Consider the following 19,026-nt stretch of genomic DNA (forward strand, 5'->3'; position numbering starts at 1 on the left):
TGCCGTGAGTGAGGTCAGGAGCGGGTCTGCTAGGACCAGGCGTGTGGCAGATGTCTCCAGACCCCTTTGCCGTCCCAGTTTCTGTCTCAAACCACAAGTGACCTGAGAGGTGATTCGGGGGAACCACTCTGGCTCAGACAGACTGCCTGGCTCAGGGTCTGGAAGCTCACTGATGGCTTTGCCCTCAAAGTCGGGCGTCAGGCTTCCACTCTGTACGGCTGGCCACGCTCGGTGGTGACTTGTTTCAAGGTGCCAGTTATCTTCCTGCTGGGTCATTCCCTCTGACAAAGGTTTGAGGAGTTTGGCAAGATTTTTAACAATTTATGCTGTTCCAGCCCAAAGGGGGGTGTGTGTGTGTGTGTGTGTGTGTGTGTGTGTGTGCTGGGGCAGGGGCAGAGTTATTGCAAGGGATTAAACAGCCCAAATCACAGCACACAGAGTCTTTAGACTGAAGAAAACAACTTATCTCATTCATAGATACATTGATAGATAGATGATAAAGAGAGAGGTGATAGATGACAGACGACCTTTGTTTCCCGCCACCCCGCCCCCGCCCGCGTGTGTCATCAGTCCTCACGCAATTGCCATAGGAAGTATTATTCCCATTTTTTACCTGCGAGAGCACAAGCTAGGAGAAGCTAATGAGTTGCCAAGTTCTCAGGGCTGAAAAGTGACAAAGCCATGATTTGAGTGTTTGTTTCCTCTTCTTCATTGTTTCTTTAGAACTCTTTCTCATCCCCTCGATTTACACAAAAAATGACAGTATTCGGGGGGGGGGGGGGGCCCTGGCTGGCTCGGTTGGTAGGACATGTGCCTCTTCATCTCAGGGTCATGAGTTCAAGCCCCATGTTTGGCACAGAGCTTACTTAAAAAAATAAAATAAAATATTACAGTATTCATTAATGAGTGCCATGAGCACATATGGAATCAGTTGTACACACGAGATAGTGGAATAAGTATAGACTCAACATGCTAAAAATTTGAAAATTTCTTTTTAAAGGTTTTGATGGGAATTCTGTATCCTTTAGTTAGTAATTGCAAATTACAGCACAAAGAGATTTCTACCCCTCTTCTTTCCTCCCCGTTTCCTACCTGCATCCCTGCCCAGCCCCCACAGGCCCTGAAATGATGGGTTATTTGGGCAGTATTTAATATTTGTAGAGAGACAATACAGGCATTTCGCCTAAGCACAGGAGAGACACATACACAGAGATAAATAAATTCACCAAAAAAAGGAAAACTTGCTTTGGGAGAGACTATGATAAAGCTCTATAGCTGTAGTGTGTTGACGATGCAAAATCTTTGAATTACTGAGATGTTTTTGCCGGTTTTCTCTTAAATTGTTTGTGTAAATGTAAATGACACAATTTGATACCTGTTTTCTCGATTAGTGATGGTAGGAGAGCTGATAAAAACATCTCAAATAAAACTATCAGCATAGGAGGGGGTCCCTAGCGGGCTCAGTCCGGGGACCGTGCAACTCTTGATCCTGGGGCCATGCATTTGAGACCTACGCGGAGTGTACAGATTACTTAAATACGTAAATAAATTTAAAAAAAACCTATCACCATAAGAAAGTTTACCAAAGCATGTCATGTTATCCCTCGAAGCATAGCCCATTGTTTTTTTTTTTTAATTTTTTTTTCAACGTTTATTTATTTTTGGGACAGAGAGAGACAGAGCATGAACGGGGGAGGGGCAGAGAGAGAGGGAGACACAGAATCGGAAACAGGCTCCAGGCTCTGAGCCATCAGCCCAGAGCCTGACGCGGGGCTCGAACTCCCGGACCGCGAGATCGTGACCTGGCTGAAGTCGGACGCTTAACTGACTGCGCCACCCAGGCGCCCCAGCATAGCCCATTTTAACCTGATGACCCATTCAAATGATACAAGGACATAACTTCAGAAGAAATTCCATCCCTATAGGTGCTAGCTTTCTTGACATTTGAAGCACACTTTTTATTTTTTAAGGGTTTTTTGCTTTTTGGCTTGGTTTTGGTTTTCGGTGTTTGTGGTTTTGTTTGTGTTGTGTTTGGGGTTTTTGGTTTGTTTGTTTTATTTTTGTTTTGAGCGAGAGAGAGAAAGCATGAGGGCAGGGGAAGGACAGAGAGTGCGTGAGAGAGAATCCCAAGCAGTCTCTGCAGTGGCATCACAGAGCACAATGTGGGGCTCGAACTCCCCAGCTGTGAGATCATGTCCTGAGCGGGAATCAATAGTCAGATGCTTACCTGGCTGAGCCACCCAGGTGTCCCAGAGGCACTAATTTTTCAGCGGTTTAGTATATTTAGGATTCAGAATGAAGTTTCTGTGGGATTCAGTCTTCTTCAGCTCCCTCAGTGGTGGTCACAGCTTCTTAATTCTGGTATTATTGCATTTCTGATTTTTTTTTTTTCCCCGCAAAGGTCCATCAGTTTTTGCCACAGTCTAAAGGGTGAGGGGCTGCGCTCTGCTAATGTGATTCACTATTGCTTTAATCCAAGACGCAAAGCCTGGGAAGGCTTCACTTACACTTGCTGTGGAGGGAATGACAGTAACTTTGTTAACGTGAAGGATTTCGAACATGTTTGTGCAAAAGGCAGTGAATTTTTTCTTGCTCAATTTTATTTTATTTTTTTTAATTTTTTTAACGTTTATTTATTGAGACAGAGCATGAATGGGGGAGGGTCAGAGAGAGAGGGAGACACAGAATCTGAAACAAGCTCCAGGCTCTGAGCTGTCAGCACAGAGCCCGACGCGGGGCTCGAACTCACGGACCGTGAGATCATGACCTGAGCCGAAGTCAGACGCTTAACCGACTAAGCCACTCAGGTGCCCCTTCTTGCTCAATTTTAAACTAACTAGAAGCAATTCAGAAGCAAAATTATACTTCTATGTAACCATTTTGCGAATAGCACTTTGCCATTTCTAGGTGACTTTTCAAATATACGAGTTATGGTTTTCTCTTAGATATAAATGCAAGTCAGGGGCACCTGGGTGGCTCAGTCGGTTAGGCGTCTGTCTCTTGGTTTCTGCTCAGGTCATGATCTCATGGTTCATGAGTTTGAGCCCCGCATCAGGCTCTGCACTGACAGCATGGAGCCTGGTTGGCATTTTCTCTCTCTCTCTCTCTGCCCCTCCTCTGCTCTGTCTCTCAAAATATATAAACTTAAAAAAATTAAAAAATAATAAATATATAAATGCAAGTCAAACTGTTTTTTTAATTCCTGGTAGCTTTTTGTTAGTCAGCATTTACAATTACAACGATGTGGGCATCGTGGGAATTTTTTTACATTCAGAGTCCTGAGTGGGGGAGGGGGGCTTCTGGGTGGCTCAAGTCAGTTAAGCGCCTGACTTCTGTTCAGGTCATGATCTCCCCATTCAGGGGTTCAAGCCCCATAGAAACCATAAGCTCAGTTGAAAAGGAATCCAGGCTAGGCTAGGTATGAAACAGCATTCTCAGGGCCTCTGCTCAAACTCAGGCTTCTTTTTCTTTAACCATTAAAAAAAAGTAAAGATTGATACCTTTCAGGGCACCTGGATGGCTCAGTTAAGTATCCAACTTCAGCTCAGGTCACGATTTCATGGTTTGTGGAGTCTGCGCCCCGCGTCCCAGCTCAGGGCCTGGAACCTGCTTCAGATTCTGTGTCTCCCTCTCTCTGCCCCTCCCCCGCTCATGCTGTCGCTCTCAGAAAATGAATATAACATTTTAAAAATTAAAAAAAAAAAAGAGTTCTCAGAACATACATAGTTCTCAAACCTGAAGATTGTGAGCTGTTCAAGGCTTTCCTGCTACTCCCTGTATAAAAGAGCAGCAAGGCAGCTCGTAGCAAACCTAATTAACACCAAGGGTTCGATTCCGGCTCTCCAAAGAGGCAATCGGACAGGAGTCACTCTTCCAGAGAGGCTCAAACCAAATCCTGCAGATCCCCCACCCTTTACAGAGCCAATCGCCCCCCTGCCCCCAAGCCCTCCTCCTGAGATGCCCCGGGGCAGCCCTTCATCTCCCCCTCCCAGGTCCCCGGCTGGCTGTCACCCTCTCCCTCTCCCATGGTCACCCTCCTCCTGAAGCCCCTCCTCTCTCCCTCCCCAGCTCAGGGAGGCCATACACATTCCACACTTTCAGCAGGAAGACGCCATCCAGTTCCAAGCTACAAATTAGGAGGATCTTTGGAGTTCTCACTCACACTGGAAGGGCACTCGAGTGACACCTACTTCTGCACACGACTGGCTTCGGATGAAGCAATACTTGCTGCTCGGGGTGGGGGCGGAAGAGGGGTGAAGCGTGAGGCCATCTAAAAGGAAACTGCCAAGGCAGAGGCCCCAGGGCGGCCAAGGAGGGCTCCCCGGGTCTCTAATGAGGTCCCACATCTCTGAAGTCTCCTTTAAATAAATCACTCTCCAGGCAGTACTGCGAGGGCACTCGAGACCCACGCCTGGCACGAATATCTTCTTTTTCCGCTATCTCCTCTGCCAGTTAAACCGTAAGTCCCTTGACAGCAGAAGTCATGCTAAACGTCCCCGTGTTTTCCACTCCTGCCCCAGAGCTGGAACCCAGGAGGCGGTGATCAGCCATGTGCCTGCAGACGGAAATCGGTGAAACGATTTTGGTTTCGTAAGGAACATTCGGCAGCTTACGTGACCGAAGTAAACACGCAGCCAAGACTGGTGATAATCTTTAATAGTTTACAGCTACAGTATAAAGTTTTACCTGTATAAATACAATTACAGACCATAAATATCCATAGGGCAAAAGATCTGCCTCCAGACAGATCAAAAAACATCGTTGCCACGAAATAAACTAACAGCCTTAAGTAACACTGCAGAAAAACAGATACTGAGGTAATTTTTCATCTAAAGTGACTACAGCCTATCATGAAAACATTCTTACTGTTCAAGTACTTATGAAAGCCTGGTCTCATAATCTAAAAATGTAACTTTAACGAATACGCTTTGAAACTGAACAACATATTTTAATTATAAATAGGTAAAATAAATAAGATCATTCTTGCTGAAATTCAATCATGACATTATTATTTCTTTTTTATGTATTTGGGGGCTTTGTCAGTAGTCTGGCCTTCTAACAATAAAAGGGGGGAATTCATGATACCTTTCACAGAACCTACGTATTATTATAATGCAAATTACACATATAGACGAGATTTCCATTCTGGATGAGCAATCCATTCTTTTTTTAAAAAAGTATATCCTATGTAAAACATGCTTAATTTCTTTTAAAGGACCACTTCTTGCAAGAGGTACACTGACTAGTATGAGAAAAGGCAACTTACAGATTTTCAAAACTTCTTTAGAAATACATTCATTTTCCTATCAAGTTACTTGAGAATTTTTGTTTCACTAAGTTTTAATTACAGCAGTAGAAAGCCTAAATCGTTTTTTTCCCCCCATTATTTCTCAGTATGCAAATCCCCACGTTCTTTATGTTGTAACATTCTAACCGGTAAGAATCTTACTGGCACCATATAACATCTCTATCACATTTCTTCCCAAGTACAGACTTTCCAGCGAAGATTCAGAGGAACATAATTCAATGAAGGGTCATCCGAACAGAAGCAATACATTTTGAGTCAAAAGGAAAAAGCTTTCAAATTACCCTATATTTTGTAGTGACCTACGGGATCAACATTCACCATGACATTGTGTTTCCAGAATGAAATCTTTACTTTTAACAAGGTAATATAAAAACCGAAGACTATACAGCACTTTTCTGTCTTCCAAAAGTGAAAACCAACACTGAACATTTGCTCTTTCTTGCCCTTGCCCACCGTTATCCGTTTGCCAGCACCCCTGGGCAGCAACCTTCAGCACACATACCAGACTAATTTTCGAAGTAAAAACTCAAGGTATAAGTAATTCATTCCTTATGTTGCACAGTTCCTCCATTCTTGCTTTACAAATGAACAAAGTGGTCTTATAGCGTTCTCCCGAGCCTCAGAAAAATGACTTCTGGGAAATCCCCGACAGAAATCCTCTTGGATGTATCCCATCCTGGTTTCCAAGGGCATCCAAAGCAAGTGAGATCTCCCTCACAACCTCCATTACGAGGCAGTCTCTTCTAACTGATGAAATTTGCATTCACTGGGGAACCTTCCGTCTCAAAGCCATCTCCTCATTCGAAAGCTCCCAAAGCAGTCAGGTTCCCGAGCGGAAGAGTTTGGATATCAGATTCATAAGCTTCTGTCGGAAATTCAGTTTGTCTCCAAATCTCCGGAGCTGCATGGCACATTCCACTTCGGGCTCTGAAAAGGAAAGCAAACCATCAAAATCATGCTGACATGACAAACTGTAACCGGCAAGAGCCCCATCCGAGGGGCAAGCTGAGCGTGCATCCAGTGAAGCGTTTATGTCAACTTTAGCTCTAAGCACACCCATTTTCTGAACGTGAGAAAGGTTACTTAGAACACACACACGACATATGTTAACACGGTGTGACTCATAAACAAAAAAACAACAGTTACAGTAAGAATGAAGACTTTTACTTTGAAGTCTTTTTTTTTTTTTTTTAACGCATACCGGATGAGGCAAATGTCATCTTTCTTTCAATAGGGACATTTATGTCACACACCGCAGTTTAGTGAGTCTTTGCCAGCCTCAGATGATGTCATCCTTTTCTCTCTCATTTAAGGCTGGTTGGGGGAACAGAAGTCGGAATTCTAAACTTTTTTATGTTGTTTTCAAGTAGGATTTATTTTATAAATGGCAGTAATTCACAGCTCATATTATGCCTTCATTAATAGGCAAATCCAAATGTGTTCTTATCCCCATTTAAAAAAAAAACTCTTTGAAATCTAGTAAGTCTCATAAAATCTTGTATCCAAATTAAGCCCACATTCTCTAAAATAACTTAGAAATTTATATTCTACTGTAAATCAAATTCTTCCTACAAACCAATTTTTTTTCATACAATCTTCCTATACTTTTTTTTTCTTTGGGGGCCAATAATCTTTTATTTTTTTTAATATAATTTATCATCAAATTGGCTAACATACAATAACACCAATACATAAATTGGTGTCAAGTGTGCTTTTGACAAACCAAATTTGTACCAATCTGTTGCCTTTATGAGTGAAGCAGAAAATACAACGTTTAACTCACATGTGTACTACGTTTGAAACGTGAGATATTATAATTAAACAAATATTAATTGAAGAAAAAGGATTACTAGGAGAGTTTAAAAAAAATGATCCCTTTCACCAAAAAAGGGGGCAGAAAATAGCTAGTTGTTTCCTAAATCTTTATTAATTACACTTCTACAAATGTAGTAACAAAAAAAATTGTAACTAGGTGGAGTGGCGATCTTCACTAAACCTATTATGGGAATCATTTCACAATGTATACATATGTCAAATCATCATTTGATATATGCATATACCACATCAAAGCTAATACAATGTCACAGGTCACTTATATCTCAATTAAACAATGTATTACTATCTAATTAAGTTTAAGAGGGCCCTTATTACTGGGAACGAAGTTAAATGGCAGGCAGGTTATTCTCAGGTTAGGCCTTCCCAAAACAGGAGAATTCTTGGACTTCCCAAAGGGTAGGCCAAGCTTTCTCCCTCCCAAGCAAGACCCGGGAGACAGCAACAAGGTACCGAGTTAGCCTTGGCCGTATCGTCAATCACCACTTCCTTTGCACGCCTCAGGGGCTCTATAAAGCGAAACCAACTTTAAAAGGGGGCCATTATCGTCTGATGCAATAGCAGTAGGACGGATTTCGAGCCCAGAGCCTTTCTGCCTTCTTCGCTACAGCCCCTTGGCAGATGACTGCCTTGTTTGGTAAGAATTAGAAGGGGGGGGGGGGGGCCCCGAAAAGTTATTTGATGGGGCTATATGTGGGGAGGAGGGGAAAGTGGATGGATTAAAAACCACTGCAGACCAACTCCTGTTCTTCTCCTATCCCATCCCCGCAATAATAACGATTGTTAACATGTTGCACTTTTAACAAAGCGGCAAAACTTTCTAGGCTCCTGGCCGCAGTGGTCCTCGCAGGGCCTCTGTAGCGCTCCATCAGTCCTTTGTGGGAAGCGTGAAGGTACCAAGCCAAGTACTGCTTTTTTGCGTTGGGGGGCCCGAGAGTGGCCACACTCAGAGTGGGGACCTCCATGGTCCTCGCCTCAGGAGGAAGAGGGCTAGTCTCAGGAAGCGCTGGAGGCTCCCCGAGCCTCTCTCCCGCCCCCACCTGCCGTGACAATGACTTTCTCCTCGTGATGGTCGCCCGCACTTGCACTTTTCCTCCCCGCGGCCCCAGGGCTGAGCAACTGGGGATGCAAAGCAAGCGAGGCAAGCGAAGCAAGCGAAGAAGAGGCTTTCTTCCTCCGCCCAAACCGCCATCTGCATCCCAAATCGGGTTTCCTCCCGCGCCGTCTCCACGGTCCCGGGGGAAACCCCGCAGGGCTTCCTGGAGGCGCCCCCAAAGCACATGCAGGGGCGCAGACCTGCCCGACCCGGAGGCCGCGTGCCGACGGACTGAGCCCGCCGCGACCGAGACCCCGGCCCCGGCCCCCGCCCCGGCCCCGGCCCCGGCCGGGTTCTCAGCGGGACCCAGCTGCTCCCTACCTGCCGGGGCCCGCGCGGGGCTCGGCTGCGCGCTCTTACGCGTCCTCTTCCCAGGCATCTCCGCCAGCGGCCGCCGGCCACCGTGCCGCAGGAGCCCGGGGTTCTCGGTCCCCTACCCCGAACACCTCGGGGCGGCGGCACGCGAGCTGCACGCGCGCAGGGGACGGGCCGGACCGGGGCGGCGGGACCCAACTCTACCAGCGACGACAGGCGCGCGCGCGCACCTCAGGTCTGAGCGCCGGCCGGCTCCCGCGCTCTCCTCTTATGGGGACTTCCCGGGGACGGTGACGTAGCGAAACTTGACTCTGCGCCCGCCCCTGTCCCCGCCCCCCCCACCCCCCCGAGGGCAGCCGCGTGGGGAGGACCTGCCCGGACTCGCTCGCGGTCCGCGGCGGCGCCGGTCCGCGGCGGGGGGCTCAGCGCTCCCGGCGCGGAGACCCTGCCCCGCCCCCGGATCGCTCCGGTCGCGGACAAGGGGCCGGGGGGGGGGGGGTGGATCGGGGCCGAGAGGCTGCGCCCGCCCGAGGTCGCGGTCGTGGCGGGAGTCCGGGAGTCGCGAGAGGGGAAAGTTCTCGTGGCGGGAAGGCTGGGGGTGGGGAGGCCGGGCGCTCGGCGCTTCCCGTAAACCCGCAGTTAGAGACTCCGGGCCAACCCTGGAAGGAGTGCGGGAGGTTGGGGGCGGGGGAGGAAAGCTGGAACTGGTCGGGGGGGGGGGGGCGGGTAGTTGCGGGGCAGGGGAAGGGAGACAACTTTCATAGCAGGGGAGAGGATGCCAGAGGCGTGCGAGAAAGTACCAGCTTGAAACCCCGGAGCCAGCAAGCCAACGCTGTTTTGGTTTGAGTGGGGGTGCTGGTGTGTGTGGATGCGATGTAGGGCGACAAAGGGACGAGCTGTCGGCCCGGATCAGGTCTGTGTGGAGCACATTGCCCCCGGATAGGTCCATGTTTCTCCCATCTGGATGCTGCGTAGAAACACAAGGAGAGTAGACCGTCAAGTGCCCTTGTGGACGGGGGAACGAGGTATCTGGGGAATAGGAAGTTATTTGCACGATGCTTGCCCGGGCCAGGAGTAACTCCATTCTTATCAAGAGAAGTGGTAATTTGGGGTGGAGAGAGGGTACTGGGGGCCAATTCACGATAAGGGCTTCGGTAGACCATTTCTCATTCTGTCCCCGGAACAACCCTACGAAACTGTCATTCTTAACCATAAAAGCCGCTTTACAGGTGTGAAAACATTGGCCGAGAGTCGTGCCAGGATCTGAACCTGGGCCGGGCCCTACGGAGCAGGAGTTCGTACCCACAGTGGCCTTCCCAGAACGGGAGGGGGGTTTTGGGTGGTTGTGGTTGTTGTTGTTGTTGTTGTTGTTGTTGTTGTTGTTTGGGTTGTTGTTGTTGTTATTGTTTTGAAAGTGAATGGTCTTAATTATCTGCACTGTTCAGTGGCGAGGTTACAAATTGGCCACTTAGGGCTGTCTGGCTCCCAGGAGTGTTTGCTTTTGGTTCAGGGTATTGACTTGCAAAATGTCTTCTGAAGATTTGAAGTGGTTACCAACATTTAAAAATTGAGAGATTACATTAAAATCCCCGATCTCTGGCGTCCTTTGTAAAAGGCGAAGCTCTGACAACCCGGGCTCCCTTTCCGAGCAGAGCAGAGCTGGCTGGAAGTGTGGGAACCTCTCCGCTTGGACCGGGGGCGGGAGCTCCCATCCGCCACACACCCGCCTGTTGCGTTTGCCATTTACATTATGTGGCCCCAGTAGGCGTTTGAGCTTGTTTATTTACCTGAGATCACCCGATCAACGCAAAGCTGCAAGTATTTAGTTATTCATGGCTTGGTCCTACAGAAGTATAGACAAGGCTATCATCGTGGAACCAGACTCCTCCTGAGTTTAAACAACGTAGTTTTGAGTGTGGTAAACACTCAGAGGGTTAAGAGGGGGCCGCACTGAGGAGTTATCCCCCGACCTGGGAAGCGCCGCAGAGATGCGGCCTCCAAATCTTTTGTCACAGCCCAAAGCCACGGGGACTCTTGCAGGGCTCATTTTGACTGTCTGAATACTTAAGGAACACCATTAACTTTCTGACTGGATGAATTAGGAAACATCTGGCCACATCGTGCACCCTGAAATGCAGGGAATACATTCAACGAAAGAAAAGCCAGTCCTACGGTTGTTTACCTACAGAGAGGGTGCCAATCTCCTCCTGGAACATTATCATTACAAAAGGTTGTTGGCCACGTGACCCCTACTAGGTACAAACCTTAGGCAAGTGGTGCCTTTTAGCGAATTGCAAATTCAGCTTGCTGGGAGGGGAAGGGAGGGGAGAAGCTAAGAGGAGATAGGCTTCAGAGGTGGGTCAAGTCAGCAATTTATGGAGGATTTTCAAGATTCTGGATTTGAGGGCGCGTGTGTGGATCAGTTGGTCAAGCGTCTGACTTTGGCTCAGATCATGATCTCAGGGTTAGTGGGTTCAAGTCCCTCATCTGGCTCTCTGCTGTCAACATAGAGCCCAGTTCAGATCCTCTGTCTACCTCTGTCTCTGCCCCTTCCCTGCTCGCTCGCGCTCTCTCTCTCTCTCTCTCTCAAAAATAAATAATCATTAAAAAAAGATTTCTAAATTTGAGATGGTTCATAAGCTGTCAGATTTAACATTCTATTAAGGGAATTAGAAGCTGAGTGTGGAAAGGCTCTCTTACCTGTATACTTCTCTGGAAAAGTGACGTATCATTTACTGAGAGCTTGTGAGAAATAGAAACATATCAGCGTATTTTGACCCCTGGGACTGACATCACAAAGACTTATCAGGAAGCATTAGAATACCCAGTTATCTGTTGAATGGGAGAAAAGGCGAAGAGGGGAGGGGCTGGGGTAGGGAGGGGAGAGGGAGAAGGAGGAAAAAAAGAACGGTGAGGACCATTTTTAAAGCTATTACCAGGTATCAGTTTTCATGGACCAAGTTCAAAAATAACAGTGTAGGGGCGCCTGGGTGGCGCAGTCGGTTGAGCGTCCGACTTCAGCCAGGTCACGATCTCGCGGTCCGTGATTTCGAGCCCCGCGTCAGGCTCTGGGCTGATGGCTCGGAGCCTAGAGTCTGTTTCCGATTCTGTGTCTCCCTCTCTCTCTGCCCCTCCCCCGTTCATGCTCTGTCTCTCTCTGTCCCAAAAATAAATAAACGTTGAAAAAAAATTAAAAAAAAAAAAATAATAACAGTGTAAACCTGGCTATGCCTGTGTTGTCATGAGAGCGTTTTTTTTTAATTACTAAAAAAAAAAAAAAAAAGAAAAAACACAAAACAGAACAGAAAACATGATTAGTAATAGAACAGTCATTCGCGTGTTTCGTGCAGAAAATAGGATTTGACAGGAAGACAAAGAATATGACAGATGTAAGGGGGAATTTCAAGAGAGCTGTGACAAATACAGACAGGCTAAGGACCTGAGTCTCTGTATTCCGATAAAAGGAGACTTGCTTTTTTCTAGTTTGGTCATTGTTTTTTTCCTGCGAGGCACGCTGGTTAAAGGAAATGGGCCCGATGCATTCATCAGTTACATCTCTCTTTAAACAGCCACTGTGCTGGGCTCTGGGAGACAGTGCTCCCTACCCCCCGTGGAGGTTATGCTGAAGAGACCAACACCTCACAAAGCCAATGTGCATGAGAACCACCCAAGTCTCTGGTGAAAATGCACATCTGATGGTGAAAATCTACCTGAGCTCCACAAACTCTGGTGATGCCCTAGTGCCTGTCCCCGGGACCTCGCTTTGAGTAGCAAAGGCTAGAGGGTGATACAGGTAAGAACACAGGCGGTTACAAGGAGATGTGCGTCAAGGCTGTCCCACGGAAATGATGGGGGACTATGGGACGGCCCCGGAGGGCCATGGGGCAGGAAAGGACATCTGCGTAGAAAGGGACTGAGGCATAAATGGGATCGGCTAAGCAATGAGGCCAAAGAAAAGAAGTATGTTCTGGGCAAAGACTGCAGGGCAGTGTGAGGAGGAAGGGGTGAGAGGCGAGTGGAGACGGAAGCCACCTCAGGAGTCTGTGTATTATTTGGGGGGGGGGGGCCCCCGGGGGAACCACTGAAGGGTTTAGGCATGTGGGTGATAGGGTCAGACTCTAGACAGTTCACTCTGGCTGCACTATTACTAGATGAGCTGAGCTAAGAGGTGTGACGCTGTGACTCATGAAGATATGTGCTGTGGTCATCCTCCTCCAAGATGGTAGTGTCCACAAGGACAGTCACAGTATTAACCCCTGTCTCATCAAAACCCCCACATTTCCATGGGGCGCCCGGGTGGCTCAGTCCGTTGAGTGTCTGACTCTTGATTTCGGCCCAGACCGTGATCCCAGCGTCGTGGGATCGAGCCCCATGCTGGGCTCTGTGCTGAGCGTGGAGCCGGCTTAGGATTCTCTCCCTCCCTCTGCCCTTCTCCACCCGCCAACCTCCCGCCAATAAAAAAAATACGAAAATAAAATTCCCACATTTCCTGATTAGGATAGGACCACATTCTATTGGAGCAAGACTTGATATTTTTCAGCACGATTATAATTTTCTCCTATATTAGGGTCCTAAGGCTGCCACGACAAAGTACCACAAACTGAGGGGTTTAAACCAATGGGAGCGTGGGCACCCAGAGGGCTCTGTCAGTGGAGCGGGCAGCTCTTGATCTCACAGTCGCGAGTCCAAGCACCGCCTTGGGAACAGAGCGTAGAGATTACTTTAAACAAATAAAATAAAATCTTAAAACAATAGTTCATCCCCGCACAATTCTGGAGGCTGACATCAAGGTTTGGTATGGGCAGGGCTGTGCTCTCTCTGGGGTCTCAATGGGAGGAAATCTGCCTTGTCTTCTCAGCTTCCCGTGGTCGCCTGCAGTAATGACCTTCCTTTACTTGTAGATACATCGCTCCAATCTCCGCCTCAGTCTTCACATGGCCTTCTTTTCAAATTTCTCCCGAAGACATCAGTCATTGTTTGAGGGTCCTCCCTGCTCCAATAGGATCTCATTTTAATGAGACTCCATCGGCAAAGACCGTGTTTTCCAATAAGTTTACGTTCATAGATGGAGGTAGGGGATGATGAGATGGGGGGGCCGTATACTTCAGCATATCTTTTTGAGGGACGCAGCTCAAGCCATCACATCTCCCTTATCAAGGGCCTTTTAAAAATTTCTGTATATACATTTTCTTTCATCCTATTTGCAATTTGCACAATTTGTAAACCAAAAGGCCCTTAGTAAACTTGACAGTGGGTTCAAGCGGCCAGAAATAAAGCTCCAGAGTAGTGTGGTTAAGATAAGAAATGAGATGGCTTCTAAGGGAACAGGTTTAGGACACCTGTCAGCCACAGAAGGCATGCACATCTTAGTTGGAGACTGTGGTATGATGCCTTCCCTTCGTCCCACCCCCAGGCTTCTCACTCACAAGGCCAAATGAGTTTTTGATAAATTCTTGGGTGGAGCTTGAAAGCAAATTTAATTTTCGTTAGTGCAACGTATAAGCACATTGTAAAATTTGGACCGCATTTTAAATTTGTTTAATCCCCCAAAGTTTCTATGCTTCATTTTCTTCTCTCTGGTTTACAAATGTTATGTTTGGGGGACCGGGGTGGCGCAGTCCATTGAGCGTCTGACTCTTGATTTCAGCTCAGGTCATGACCCCACGGTCGTGGGATCGAGCCCTCTTTCCCCGTGCTGAGCGTGGAGCCTGCTTGGGATTCTCTCTCCCTCTGCTGCTCCTCCGTTTGCGCACATGGTGATGCGTGCTCTCCCCCCTCCCCCAATTAATATATTTTTTTCTGTTTTCTTGCTGGATAATCACAAATAACGATCATCAAGCATGTTTGTGCTTTATTCATCTGTGAAGATTCCAGAAGAGAAATAGGCAGTGTTATGGCTCAACAAGTATCAACTGAACAGTGGAAATCAGTCGGTATCGGAGCATTTTAGCTGAGCTGTTGATTTTCAACAACTGGTAAGTTCAACTGACTTAGAGGATTTAATCAAGACATGATTAGGAAATGCTGTGTTTATTAGCATCCAGAGCATCTGATGATAAAATGATTTTTAGGTGGTTATTGAATAACTGCTAGCAAGGCAATTCAGTCTTGTGTGCGTAGAAAACAATGATTGTTTAAGTGTAATCTGTGTAACTACAACCTCAGGATCAATTTAAAATGGAGACTTGATCTCACATTATTAGTGTGCTTCACAATCCATGGGGCCCTGGCCTGAAAATCCTCATTTTCACAAGCTTCTACACTAATGGAGAGGATGAAAAACCACTTAAGAAATGATACCCGGGGCACCTGGGTGGCTCAGTCAGTTAAGCTTCTGACGCATGGTCTCTCGGTTCGTGAGTTCAAGCCCCACACCAGGTTCCACATTGGCAGTCAGTACGGAGCCTGCTTGGGATTCTCTCTTTCTCCTCTCTCTGTCTCTGCCCCTCCCCTGCTCATGTGCTCTGCCTCTCTCTCTCTCTCTCTCTCAAAAATAAGTTAATTAATTTAGAAAGATGATACCTGACCTCAAATAGTGTAGAGTCTAGTTAAAGAAATAAAATATATATGAATTAGCAAATAATTAAAAATGGAATCTCATTTGTTATGAAATTATGACACATGGAAATATTTTTACAAGATAGTTAAGTGAAAATAATTTGTACATTGCTTTTATTGGATAAGCGTTATATTTCACAATTAAAAAAAATTATGTAGGGGGGCGCCTGGTTGGCTCAGTTAGTTAAACGGCCGACTCTTGGTTTTGGCTCCGATCATGATCTCACAGGTGGTGGGTTCGAGCCCCGAGCTGGACTCTGTGCTGACCTGCAGAGTCTGCTTAGAATTCTCTCCTTCTTTCTCTGCCCCTCCCTGCTCTTTCTCTCTCTTTCTTCTGTCTCTCTCTCTCTCTCTCTCTCTCTCGATAAATAAACTTTATAAACAAAAAAAAAACAAGTAGGGAAAGGGGCAAAAAAAAAAAAAAAAAAAAAAGACTTGTTAATTATCCTCAGGAGACAAAAGAAGCCTGGACCTCCAGGATAAACAGTCTTAGGAAAAAAGGATAAAAACCGTGATAACACATTCACAATCCGACCCATAGCATTTGCCCGGCGGAATGGGAAGAGGCAGGGCTGAAATTCTTGGTTCTCATGATCGACAAGAGGCAGAAGGGGCAAAACATAACACGATTGATAAACGAGAGGGGAACTAGAAATTAGAAGATGTTCCGAGTGTCCAGAAGCTTTGAGTGTTACACCTTTGAGCAGAATTCTCAGCCGGCTGTAGGGATGGTTGCTGCCTTTAGCAGAAGGTACAACGTCAACTCCGGCACACTGACGTGGAAATGGAGGCGGAATTCTTGCTTACCCTCAGCCATGCCTAATTCCATCTGCCGACAGCACCCCAGGGGGGACTCTGTGTCACTGACCTAGTGGACTTGTGAGCCTTGGGAATGACATGTAGGGGGCCGCCAATGCATCTCACTGATACCCACCTCGTTGAGCCTTCTTCTAACTCACCGAATCCCTTCCTGCTTCTGAGCCTTTACCCTCGCCCTGGACTCTGCCTAGAATGCTTTCTCCTGATTTTTCCATAACTAGATAGATAATTCCGGCCATTCAGGTCTCAGAACAAATGCTACTCTCTTGGCAAGCCCCCCCGCCGCGGACAATCCTGTCTAAAATTGCCCACCCCTACCCTCCATATGACTCTCTACCGTGAGATCTATTTTCTTTAGTTGTCCGACTTGTTTACTGTCTGGTTCCCCTTCTGAACTCAAACTTGACATGTGCTCACACCTTATATGGCGTGTTCTCTCCTGGTCCCAGCACCTAGACCTATGGTACCAGGCACATGAGCAGACCTCAGCAAATATTTGTTGAGTAAAATCCCTGGCCATTAATGGGATGTTGGGAAGGACCTTCCACTCTAAAACAATTGTGTGGACTAGGTTTTCACTTTTCCACACACAGAGGAGAAAACCAAAACTGAAGATTACTATCATTTGCCTGAATTTGCAGTGCTAAGAAGTAAGCCAGTGGCCATGATAATCCAAAACTTCTTACTCTACGCTTAGTTCATTACATCTAGTTACTGGTTGATAAGAAAGGGGCATCTGGGTGGCTCAGTCGGTTGGGCGGCCGACTTCGGCTCAGGTCATGATCTCGCGGTCCGTGAGTTCGAGCCCCGTGTTGGGCTCCGTGCCGACAGCTCAGAGCCTGGAGCCTGTTTCAGATTCTGTGTCTCCCTCTCTCTGATCCGCCCCTGTTCATGCTCTGTCTCTCCCTGTCTCAAAAATAAATAAAAACGGTAAAAAAAAAAAAAAAAAGGTTGACAGTAATCAGAAGAGATCACAGATGCTGGGCATTTGCAATCTGCCTCTTTTTTTTTTTTTTTTCCTATAAAAGTATTTCTCTTCAGCAACAAACCTCCAGATTTAAAAGTTGAGATGCTCAGAGGAAGAGGTGATGATGATGAACACACTTAGCTGGGCACTGTCCGAAGCGTTCTGTTTTCCTTCTCCTTCTAGGGCCCTTCTCAGCTGCTTCCCTTCTGACAGAGGCCACTGCCTTCCGCCCACCCCTCTCTCTCCCCCTGCCCAGTCTCACGCGCTCCCGCAGCCCATCCTGACCTACTCTTACCCCACCCACCCCCTCCAGATGTCCAGGCCGAAGACCCAGGACTCACCCTCCTCCCTCCCTCTCGGGCACCTTCACAGCCAGTCTGTCTGAAATCATCCTGAACGCCTGTTGGCTCGCTCTACACCGGTTCATCCACTCACCTGGGCCCCTGCAGGGGCTCCCTGCACCCCACCCCCACCCCCACCCCTGTACCCTACCCCTCTTCTGTCTGTTCTTCACAAGGGAGCCAGCTTGACTTTCTCTAATGCTAATTTCCCCTGTCCCTTCTTCCAGGCTTTCTACCCATTGTCCACACTGCTTCCAGAGTGGAGCAGATTTTTATTTTTAAAAAACAAGATCTGGGGCACCAGGGTGGCTCCATCGGTTAAGCGTCGACTTCAGCTCAGGTCATGATCTCCTGGTTTGTGAGTTCGAGCCCCACATCCGGCTCTGTGCTGACAGTTCAGAGCCTGGAGCCTGCTTCAGATTCTGTGTCTCCCTCTCCTTCTCTGCCCCTCCCCTGCTTGCACTCTCTCTCTCTCTCTCTCTCTCTCTCTCTCTCTCTCTCAATCTCTCTCTCTCAAAAATAAATAAACTTTAAAAAAAATTTTTTTTTAATCAAAACAAGATCCCTTCTCTGCTTAAAGCTTTTGGGGATCTCTGATCGTCCCTGGAGTCAAAGCAAATATGAAAAAGCCACCTGCCAGAGCTCAAGGGAAAAAATGGAGTGAGAGTTTATTCTTGCTTATTCTTATTCCCAGACAGGACAAGGGAGGGGGTAGTGCCCGGGAGGAATCCCCCACCCCCAGCTATCCATGTGGGGGAGAGGACAGGTGGACAATGCTGGAGAAGGAGAGGGAGGGAGGGAGGAAGGGGAGGAGGGAGGGAGGGAGGAGGGAGAGAGAGAGGAGGCCGGTGTGAAATCAGCAGCCCCAGCACTCTGACACAAAGTGAGGAAGAAAAGCCATGAGAAATTATAAAAGATGTCAAGTCAGATACCACATCGGTATTCTAAAATAGTCTTACAGGGGCGCCTGGGTGGCTCAGTCGGTTAAGCGGCCGACTTTGGCTCAGGTCATGATCTCGCAGTCTGTGAGTTCGAGCCCCGCGTCGGGCTCTGTGCTGACAGCTCAGAGCCTGGAGCCTGTTTCAGATTCTGTGTCTCCCTCTCTCTCTGACCCTCCCCTGTTCATGCTCTGTCTCTCTCTGTCTCAAAAATAAATAAACGTTAAAAAAAATTAAAATAGTCTTACAGTCCAGCAACAACCACTTAGAAAATATAATGTTTAAAAAATACCCATTAATGGGATGCCCGGCTGGCTCGGTCCGTAGATTGTGCCACTTCTGATCGTGGGGTCGCTGACAACCTGTGCCCACACGCCGTCCTGTTCTTCACACACGACAGTCAACACCTGGTTCTCAAACAGGCTTCGTGTGACAGGATTTTGCGCCACGGCGGGCTCATGTCAGTGGTCGGAGCTCAGGTGAGGGAGGCGCAGCCGAGCTCTGATGTCAGTGTAGTAAATGCATTTTTAACTTAGGATATTTTATTTTATTTTATTTTATTAATTTTTTTAAATGTTTATTTATTATTTTGAGAGAGGGAGAGAGAGAGACAGAGTGTGAGCAGGGAAGGGGCAGAGAGAGAGGGAGACACGGAATCTGAAACTGCCTCCAAGCTCTGAGCTGTCAGCACAGAGCCCGACTTGGGGCTCGAACTCAACCAACCATGAAATCGTGACCTGAGCTGAAGTCGGACGCTCAACCTACTGAGCCACCCAGGAGCCCAGCGACTTAGGATATTTTCAACTCATAATGGGTTTATCTGTTTTTTCGCTGACAAGAAGTACCCGAAA

The 19,026-nt window shown here is 47.4% G+C and overlaps 1 protein-coding gene and 1 long non-coding RNA gene across 3 annotated transcripts; one reads left to right on the plus strand and one right to left on the minus strand.

Annotated features, from left to right (window-relative positions):
- Positions 1 to 4,638: 4,638 nt before the first annotated feature.
- Positions 4,639 to 8,804, minus strand: PMAIP1 (phorbol-12-myristate-13-acetate-induced protein 1). Its single transcript, XM_040478662.1, has 2 exons — positions 8,559 to 8,804; positions 4,639 to 6,235 (listed from the first exon to the last, which is right to left on the minus strand). Exons 1-2 carry the CDS (start codon positions 8,614 to 8,616, stop codon positions 6,129 to 6,131), a joined length of 165 nt encoding a protein of 54 aa, XP_040334596.1. The 5' UTR covers positions 8,617 to 8,804; the 3' UTR covers positions 4,639 to 6,128.
- LOC121032862 (uncharacterized) lies at positions 7,693 to 17,066 on the plus strand. 2 transcript variants are annotated; one of them, XR_005791563.1, is made up of 4 exons: positions 7,693 to 7,778; positions 12,122 to 12,345; positions 14,392 to 14,527; positions 16,958 to 17,066. It is a non-coding gene; the product is annotated as an uncharacterized LOC121032862 (long non-coding RNA). The 2 variants fall into 2 exon arrangements; XR_005791562.1 differs by lacking the exons at positions 14,392 to 14,527; positions 16,958 to 17,066 and adding an exon at positions 13,411 to 14,261.
- Positions 17,067 to 19,026: the final 1,960 nt, after the last annotated feature.

Source organism: Herpailurus yagouaroundi, unplaced genomic scaffold (assembly GCF_014898765.1).
Source record: "Herpailurus yagouaroundi ecotype Mexico unplaced genomic scaffold, PumYag 142, whole genome shotgun sequence".
Lineage (NCBI taxonomy): Eukaryota > Metazoa > Chordata > Mammalia > Carnivora > Felidae > Herpailurus > Herpailurus yagouaroundi.

Bases quoted from the DNA above. Each gene is read 5' to 3' on its own strand.
- PMAIP1 (XM_040478662.1), bottom strand. From the start codon at position 8,616: ATGCCTGGGAAGAGGACGCGTAAGAGCGCGCAGCCGAGCCCCGCGCGG. The intron at 6,236-8,558 runs GTAGGGAGCAGC...TTTCCTTTTCAG, and splicing joins CCCCGCGCGGGCCCCGGCAG to AGCCCGAAGTGGAATGTGCC.